This window comes from Serinus canaria, chromosome 2 (assembly GCF_022539315.1).
Source record: "Serinus canaria isolate serCan28SL12 chromosome 2, serCan2020, whole genome shotgun sequence".
In the NCBI taxonomy this organism is placed as follows: domain Eukaryota; kingdom Metazoa; phylum Chordata; class Aves; order Passeriformes; family Fringillidae; genus Serinus; species Serinus canaria.
Window position 1 is genome coordinate 2232081 of NC_066315.1, and position 9800 is coordinate 2241880.

At 47.8% G+C, this 9800-nt stretch overlaps 1 protein-coding gene across 2 annotated transcripts in view; it reads left to right on the forward strand.

Annotated features, from left to right (window-relative positions):
* The window catches only part of WNT3A (Wnt family member 3A), a 98471-nt gene extending 91252 nt beyond the window's left edge, over positions 1 to 7219 (forward strand). For both annotated transcript variants that reach the window (XM_009085750.3, XM_050970865.1), the window contains exon 4: positions 3349 to 7219. In XM_009085750.3, coding sequence (XP_009083998.1) covers positions 3349 to 3828 — 480 coding nt within the window. In that variant the 3' untranslated portion in view covers positions 3829 to 7219. The remainder of the gene's footprint in view (positions 1 to 3348) is intronic.
* The last annotated feature ends 2581 nt before the right edge of the window (positions 7220 to 9800 follow it).

A 9800-nucleotide genomic window follows, 5' to 3' on the forward strand; every position in this document is an offset into this window, starting at 1 on the left:
CCTCCTTTCCTGCTGGTATTTTCTTAGCTGATAGGGTGAGTGGTGGGAGGGGATTAAGGGGGCTCAAAAGACCTAAATCTGGGCACATTTCTGTCCCAAAATGGTAGTACCTGTCCTGTGAGAGTTCTAGATCATTCCTGGTCTGCGAAAGCTCCACATGAATTCACCCACTCAGCTGTAAATGCCTGCCTTGGAGTCAGCTGTCCAGATCTCTTTCATAGAGGATGGATCAAGGCAGGTGTAGGATGGGATTTCATCCCATTTTATGAGGCTATCTACCCCTAGAAGTTGGGATTTCATCCCATTTTATGAGGCTATCTACCCCCAGAAGTTGGGATTTCATCCCATCTTACGAGGATATCTACCCCCAGAAGTTGGGATTTCATCCCATCTTACGAGGATATCTACCCCCAGAAGTTGGGATTTCATCCCATCTTACGAGGATATCTACCCCCAGAAGTTGGGATTTCATCCCATCTTACGAGGATATCTACCCCCAGAAGTTGGGATTTCATCCCATTTTACGAGGATATCTACCCCCAGAAGTTGTGGTTGCCCCATTCCTGGAAGTGTCCAAGGCCAGGCTGGACAGGGCTAGCAGAAGGAGTCCCTGCCCATTCCAGGGTGGTTGGAACTGAGCAATTTTTAAGGTCCCTTCCAACCCAAATCACTCTGTGATTCCACTGTTAGAGTTATTAACTCAGTTAATAATGCCCTAATTGTGCCTGCTCCCTTCCATTGACTGTGGGGCTCCTGAAGTTGGAGTACAATTGTCCATTCCCCTTCTCTGCAGCCTTGAGGGAGGAGAAGAGCCAGGAGAGCTTTTCCCACAACCCATCTCCTCAACCCTGTTCTATTTCCCAGGAAATATTTAAACAAAATTAGAGGCAATGTAGCTCTGGTGCCTCCTGATTAAACTTGGATCATGCCCTGAAGCTGTTTTTACTTCAAACAACCCTGGAACAAAACTTGTAAGGGAAAAGAAGGCACAAAATCTGCCATATGTACAATCAATCTTTTCCCTAGGTGGAATAATCCCAAAAGGGGGATATTCTTTTTTTTTTTTTTTCCATCTCAAGAATAGCCCATCAATCCAGAAGAATGCAATTTGTGGGAAACAATTTGTAGAACCGAACCACAAAGCCCTTTCTAACAGAGATTATGCCACAGCTTCTCTGAGATAAGAGAGAACAGGGCAATGTGGTCCTGTCCCCACAGCAGAGGGTTTTGCACAAATCCAGGAGGACGTTTGTGCAGTGAGCTGTACCAAAGCCACCACAGCTGCTGTGCTGGGACACGTCCTCAGGCAGGCTGGGGTTTCTGGAGAGAGAGCTCCTGAAGTGGATACTGTGAATTCCCTGTGGTGTTATCCCACCTCACACCACAGCAGAGCTGTTGGGATTCAACTTCTGAAAGGGAAATACCACCAGAAACCAAAATTGTCTGCCATGGAGACGACCACAAGGAATAATGTGGTTTCTTCCAGCTCCGGCCCAAATTATCCCAGGTACCCCCAGGGATGGGGCAGTGCTGGTGGCAGTTACTGGGATATGTAGTGGGAAAAAGAGGGCTGGGGAGAAGCTGTGTGGAGTGGAAAGGAGGGCTTTCCTTTAAAGTGAGAATTTGTTTTAAAGTGAGAATCCTTGGAAAAAAACAAACAAACATGTGGTGGTGGTTGTGGGTCCCCAGGAGGAGGGAGGAGATGAGAATCTTGTCTCCATGTTTTAGAAGGCTGATTTATTGTTTTATGATACATATTCTATTAAAAGAAAATGATTTATTAAAACTACACTAAAGAAAGAGAAAGGAGACATCAGAAGGCTAGAAAGGAATGAAGAATAAAATCTTCTGACTGACCAGAGTCCTGACACAGCTGGACTGGGACTGGTCATCAAGTACAAACAATTCACATGAGACCAATCAAAGATGCACCTGCTGCATTCCACAGCAGCAGATAATTATTGTTTACATTTCCTTTCTGAGGCCTCTCAGCTTCTCAGGAGAAAAAATCCTGGCAAAAGGAGTTTTTACAAAATATGTCTGTGACACAAACATCCCTGTGATCACAGGCCTGCAGAGGTCTTTTTACTCTAAGTCTTGTTCCTCGACTCTGAGTTCTTCTAGGACATTTTACAGGTGCCAGACCATGACCTGAAATCCCACAGACATCACACCATGACCTGAATCCCAGTATTTTAGAAAGCACTGGTGTTTTCCATCCTCACCCTTGGGACAGCTCTTCCAGGCCTCCAAACCCCAGTGTTCCCAGCTAAACCTACGGGCAATGTTTCATATTGGTTCCCATAGGAACTCCAGCCCCACTGCTCCTCCAGGAGTTTTGACTGAGCTCTGTGGGATCATACGAACCAAACCTCCTGTGGTTCTTTCTCCTCACTAATTTCAGCCCGCTTTGTGGTGGGTGATGCTCCGTAAATAACACAGGAAAACACCTGGTGAACACCAAGGTGCTGATTCATGGCAAATCTCTTGGGCTCAGGCTGGCACTCGCCTGTTCACGTACCCAGAAATTTGCTGATCGCTCTGAAAATGCAGATTATCGAGCTGTTGCATAAGGTTGTCTCCCACCCCAGAGTACTGGAGGACAACACCTCTGTTTATTTAAACTTGTTATATAAGAGATAAAAACAAGTAGCAAGCTTCTGGGATCAGTAATCACCCTCCCATTTATCCCAGGAAAGCGTTTTAGGTTGAAGCCTGAGCCTTTCAAATCAAAAGTAGGGCTCCTTTTTTTGTTTTTTCCCTTTGAAGTGATTTTAGAAAAATCATAACCCTGCCTTTAAAATAAAAATAAATCCTTTTTCAGTTTCTGAAAGTAGTCATAGCAAGGCTTGAACCTTGTTTGTTTAAATAAACACAAAACATATGCAAAGGATGGAGTTCTAGATAGTCAGAACATTTCATCTTCCTTTTACTTCCAACAGAAAAGCTGCATTTTCTGTTCATGAAGGCACTGTTTGAGTAGCTTTGTGTGTTCTTTGCTTCTCTGCCCAGATTTGTTTGAATTCTTTTCCTGTGTGACAGCACTGTAATATTCCCACAGGAACATTGATAAGACAGAAGTTAATAAATCTCCTTGGTGAAAGTTTTTGGTAAATCCTTAAATTTGAGCTGGGAGTCAGAATCAGTCACTGGAAACTGTAAATTTCGGAAGTTTTATGGCTTAGACCCAGGAGTGACTGGGGGATAAGGGGACTTTTGTTCACGAGAGTATAAATTGAAAACATCCACAATTCCTTGGAAAATCATGGCCAAGTGGCAGAATGTCATGAAGAGTTTTAATGGCAGGTTAACGTCTTCCTTCTCCTTTGCCTTTCTTCTCTTTTGCAGTCCATCATCGAGCTCATGCACCTCAAGTGCAAGTGCCACGGGCTCTCGGGCAGCTGTGAAGTGAAGACCTGCTGGTGGTCCCAGCCAGACTTCAGGGTCATCGGCGACTACCTCAAGGACAAGTACGACAGCGCGTCCGAAATGGTGGTGGAAAAACACCGGGAATCCCGCGGCTGGGTGGAGACCCTCCGGCCCAAATACAACTTCTTCAAGGCCCCCACTGAGAAGGACCTGGTTTACTACGAGAACTCACCAAACTTTTGCGAGCCCAACCCTGAGACAGGCTCCTTTGGGACTCGTGACAGGATCTGCAACGTCACTTCCCACGGGATTGACGGTTGTGACCTTTTGTGCTGCGGCCGCGGGCACAACACGAGGACTGAGAAAAGGAAAGAGAAGTGTCACTGTATCTTCCACTGGTGCTGCTACGTCCGCTGCCAGGAGTGCATACGAGTCTACGACGTCCACACGTGCAAATAAATCAGGCGTAAAACCCCTTGGCCGGGCTCCGAGTGGAGAAACGGATTTTGAGCCTACTTCCTCTGAGGTTGGCAGACGTGAGAGAAGTCGACTTTTTTTTTGATATTAAAAAGAATAAAAAACTGGACAAAAAAATTTAAAAATAAAAAGGCTAAAACTGGTTGGATAGAATAGGTCTAATGACTTCTGGGCTGTCCCGAGGTGCATCTGGCAGTCACACAAGTTCTGCCCCGACGCCGATGCCTCCGGAAGGAGAGCGGCTTTTTCCACCAGCCCACAACACCGAGCTGGAAAGAAGAGCAATAGCAAAAGCATGGATTTGCTCTGCTCCCACCCACCTGAAGTGACTGGTGTGATTAAGTGTCCTTTGAAAGACTTGCATCTTCCTAAGCATCTCCTTTTCCCTCAGCCAGGCAGAGGCTGTGCTGAACAGCAGCACGGAGCTTTCTGAGAGATCTCTCTGCAAACCCGAATGGCCAGACTGTGTAATTTGAGCAACAGCAGCAAAAGAAATAAAAGCAGATAAATTAAGGATTTTTCAAATAAAGAGCATGACTACTTTGATTTTGCCTTGGAACCAGAGAAGTCTACAAATATTTAGCAGAGCTGGAGAGTGGGCAAGCTCTTGATGTGAAATTTTTAGCGTAGTAGCTTCTGCCAGATTGGACATAGGATCCTGCGACATCTGTAGAAAGGGAAGGAGGGAGAAGAGGAGGGAGAGAAAGAGAGAAAACTGCTGATGACTTCCTGTAAATGTCCTGTTGGCACACAGGTGATGTGCACAGTACAGAAAAGTTCAGTGTCCTGTGTGTGAAGTGGACTCTGTGTGCATTGAGAAGGACACAGTCCCACAACTGGGAATGCTGCTCCAGCTCTCCAGCCTGGGACGTGGCTCAGCCAGGGAGTCTTCCTTGGAAACATGTGGTGCAGTGAGTCTCTGGGGCTGGGCACTCACTCCTGAGCGCAGGACATCCATCTCCTCAGCACCCCAGGGAAAGGATGGCAAGGGAAAGTGTTCACCCCTCCCACCTGGTTGGGGAGGTCTGTCGCCTGCAGTGGAAAGTGCACTTAGTTCTTCCACTCTCTGCACCTGATGCAGGCTTCCCAGGCACTTGGCAGCAGCCTGAGCCCACAGGTCTGTTGGGAACACGGATCTGAAGGACTCATTGTCACCCATTACCTGACACGAGGGTGAAGCAACCCACCGCCACCACCACACCCCACAAGCTGGAGCAGTCTCAGGCTCAAGCCAAACCTTGTTCCACAGCTAATTCCTACAGCCATGCCCACCTATAGAAGTGGCACAGATTAAAATGGACAAAACCCAGAGTCTGAACCAGCCCAGAGTTTGGGTAGGTTTGGACACAGAGCCAAATCCCAGCTTTGCAGTGCTGGCCCATCTCTGCTGCTCACCCCTGACTGCCCATCTTTCCATGTTGCTCTGCTTCCAATTCCAGATCAGGATCACAGTTCACAGAGCCAGGTCTCACCTCCTCCATGGGCTCAGCCCAGCACCTCTGTACTCACAGCTCTGTAACCCTGCTTGGGTTATTCCTGGTCAATGCTGGGCTAAACCAGGGGTGAACCAAGCACAGTCACAGCCTCTTTTAGCCCCAGATGCACTTGCCCTGTGTCCTCTTTGCCTCACCCCTGCTTTTGGGTTCCTCTCCTGGAAAAAGGACAATGGATGGGTGTTTATTCTGTCTCTTCAGCAGAGGAAGGGAAACAGGGCATGAGTTAATTCCCCTTTCATGGCAGTGTAATCATGGCCGTTGGCTGGATCACTCCTGGAAATCTTTGTGGAGAAATCAGAGTGCTCCTCTCTGTGTGTCAGCCTTTTCCCAGGAACCAAAGGAGGGAGTATGCAGAAGAAGAAGGGAACAAACAGAGCTTAATCTCTTCAGAGAGAAAACAGGAGGAAATGATGCCTCCAAGGGCTGGCTCTGAGTCACAGCGTCTCCTGGGACTACTCCTAGGCTGGTGCAGTTTATGCATCACCCATTTGTCTCAGGGCTGTGCCCACGGGCACAAGCAAGATTTGCTTATTGATGGAGGCACTTTTATCAGTGCTTTGCAAAAAAAAAAACAAAAAAAACCTGCAGTGAAATGAGAGCAGGAGAGAGAGAAAGAGAGAGGAGATCAAGAGAAGCAAAGAAAAATATGGGGAGAAAATCAATCTGTGGCACCTGTCCATGTAAACACTGCACCCCATCAATGGCCACACACCACGTGGAGAAGGCAAGAGGTCACTGAAAACTTAAATGAAGATCAATTAATGGATGCATGACTAATTTACATAGTGCGGTCTTGGAGAAAAGGAAAACTCAGTCATGGGAAACAGAGAAGGAAGCCACTGCAGGGGGAGATTGCACCTATAACCAACATTCAAACACAACCTGTCAAGAAAGCAAATGCTCCAGAAAGCCACATCAGGGGTGGAAGACATTGATGAATTGGAGAGGATGGGATAAGGGAAGATACATCTGATTTACTTAATATGATGCAGTGCAAGCAGCCACAGTGAGAGATGTCAGACACGTCCTACCAGGAACTTCTGTCAATAAATGGTGACACAACAGTGAAAATTCAAATCACTGCAGGCCACAGTCCCTTCAATCCATTGACTTCAGTGGGGTCACACCCACAACTGGTTCTACCCTAAGATTGTTAAGCCAAGTGGTTTCAAACTCCTTCTCTTATGCCACACCAGTGAAGAAATGGGCTGGAGGATTTGGCTTCCACGAGTGGGAGCTGGAATCTGCCCCCAGCCCATCCACAGCAAGTTCACATCCACCGTTTCTGCTTTTGCACCAGAACAAGCCCAGCATCACCAGCAGGTGAAACTTTTTGGGAATCAGGGGGGAAAAAAATTTTGAAACTGGGCATTTGCTGAGCAATTGCCTCTAGAGGTGAAAAAATTTTGACTGCAAGAGTGGAATTTATTTCATCCGGTCTAAGCTATTTATCTTAATTTTCTGCTGGGATCAATGGCAAGAAACTAATGCAGAAGGTGATTCATTGTACTTAGGATGGTACCTAAGTCATGTTTGGTTAAGGGCCCTCTGGGTGTATCTCTGACTTCAGCTGCTGAGCTCAGAGCAGACGGTGAGCTCTTCCACGGGTCCAGACTGATGATGTGAAATCCACCATGAGTCAAGGAGGTGAAGCTACAACCTGATCATCATCTGAGATGGGCTGGAAGCTGTGCTCCTTCCCTCCAAGCTGGGGTCAGGCTTGAACCAGCTCAGTGGCTGGAGACTCCTCCCCCCCCATTCAAGGGGATTTTAACGAAGCCTGTGGGTGCTTGTTTGGGTTTGTGATGTAATTAATCATCTCTGTGATGATCCAATGTAAGGGGCTGAGCAGCTGCTACTAAAGTCAATGAAAAATGCCTGCGTGAATTCTGTTCATCCTCCCGAGCACACCCGGGGGGGTTCCAGTCCTGGGTCTGACTCTGCCCATCCCTGAGAGGGGGAAAGAGCCTGTCAGGGGTCTGGGAGCTGGGCCTGTGGCTGACCCCGTGGATTTGGAGAGGGGGCTTGGGCCACTGCTCACTGCTGCACATGAATCTGGGAGGTGTCCTTGGAAAACTGAGATCCCTCTCCACTGCCTACTCTGGGTGTCTCAAGTCAGGGTTTCCACTGCACCAGTGAGAAAAAGTCAGTGATGAGTGAGGTGCCATCCTTCCCTACAGGAGATGGTCTGAATTCCACCCACAGCTGCCTTCTGCCTCAGGTTCTCCTGGGAAAACAGTAGGACCTTTCTTATGGAAGGGTCTTGGCATTTCACTCTAACATAAACATCTGGTGGCACAATACAGGTGCCCCACAATGTCCTCTTGGGGTCCAGATCCTGTTTCAATGGTCTAAGACCCACACAGATCATAAACCTGGGCAGCCAGAGACTGCTGGGTGTCCAAAATGACCCGAGATGTCTTTGTGTAGGCACTTGAGTGGGGCACTTCTCTGGACGTGGTTTTCTGTCAGACCCTCTCCCCCACCCTGGTGTAATGCTCCAGTTTATGACCAAAAGGAAAACATCCTTGATTTCTCACAGGTGGGAGCTGGCCATCTTCACCTCTGTGCTCCCTGGTGTCCTTCCCTTCAGTGCCCACTGGTGAGGTTTGTGCTCAGGCAGATGGTTTGTCTGGCAGGACGGGGGGAAAAGGGACAAGGTGTCACCCCACAAAGTAACAGACGTAAAAAATACAAGTGCAAAAGGACCATCATTCCATCCTCTCCCATGCTGCCATCCAACCTCTCCTCTAGCTGAACAGATGGGTTGGATGGGCCCCATCAGTTCCACACCCGAGGTGTTAAAGACAGTGGCGTTACCTGCAAGGGGTGAATTTGGCCTCATCTCTTTTCTTTCTATGAAAGAAATGGAAAGTTTAGGAGTTTGGTTGTTTTGTTGGCTGGGTTGGGGTTTTTTTGCCCTTCTTTTGGTTTAATTTTAGAATTTGGGGGCTTCTCTTTCTCAGAGAAGATGGAAATATGGGGAGGGAAGATTTTTGTTGCTTGACCCCAGTTATCTCTCTCAGCTGAATGTTGGGCCCAGTCTTCTCAAAGCATTCTCAAGTGTCCAAAATTGCTTCCACTCCTTATGGGAAGCTTCACGTGCAGAACTAAAGCAGTTGAGATTTAATTTTTGGAGGGGATTGCAAAGACAACCACACCACAAAATGCAACATGGCACAGAAATCCCTGAGTCAGCACCGACCACGTCAGCCCTGCAGTGCTGCCATCTCAGCTGAGCATTGCAGATTTTCTGTATTAACAAACCTCAGAAAACAATTCCTTCTGCCTCTCAGTCTCAGATATTTTTGGTGCTTTCATTGCATTCAGATGTACTGCCACAGAAATGTCCCTGGATTGTGTTGTATTTGTCATTGTGTGTTCATATTCTTGTCATGCCCCCATCCTTAAATTAATATACGGGAGAAAAACTCTGAGCTTTGGGTCACTTTTTTTTTTTTTACCTTCAAAGATTGGTTTCAGTACTGGAAATCTGGTGTTTGCTGTTGTTGGGGATATCCAGGGTTGCAGCATGAGCGCTCTGCAGGAGCTGGGAGTTGTGAATCCAGTCCCAGGATCTGCACTACAGAAATTACTCCAGACTTTCCTTGGTGCTTTAACAAAATGCATTTGGGAGGATGAAAACAGGGCCATAAAAGGCACCAAACCCAAGGGCCCTGCAGATATCAGCCACTGCACCAGGGAAACAACCCCTGGCTCTTCCAGAGTCCTGCCCCAGGGCTGAGGGGAAGGGATCACCCTGCTGGCAGTGCCAGAGTCAGGGGGTGTTTGCTCAGATCTGTCATTCCTGAGCTCCAGCAGCTGTTGGGATGAGATGTCAGAGGGTGTTGGGTGATGGGAGAGAAGGTGGGCAGGACAAGACCTCATCTCTTCTTCATACCTATAGTTTCCTGTTTTCTACCTCCCTGCAAGCTAAATCTTTAGTTGTGACTTCTCTTGATGGGAGGATCTCTTTTTTCTTGATTTCCCCTCTCTCACTGGAAGCAGCAGTGGCATCTGGCTGGATTGTTTTATCCACGGTTTAACCCTTCCACCCTCCTGTTTCCTGCCCTCCCTTGTGTTCTCCAGCAAAGTTCCTGCTCTGCAGCTCCTCACCCCCCACCTCAGGTCCCCATAAACAGCTGTGGGGTGCAGATTCCTCAGTTTGGTGGGAAATGGGGGCTCCTCTGGCCTCCATTTCAAACAAGGGGTCTTTAGTCCTCGTTCCTGCTACTCCCAGTGTCTTTGTGGCCTTGGTTAAGTTGGCTGCATTTCCCACTTTGCTGCATTTTCCAGAGGGGTCTTTGGTGCATCTCCACCTTGGAGGAGGAGGTTTTCCTCAAGAACAAGAGGCCAGGAGTTGATTCCCAGGCAGTGGTACCTACAGTGGGATTTGGAATACAAAGTGAGGTGCTTCAAGGCAGGTGTCTGCATGTGTGCTAGGTGCCTGAACCCCCC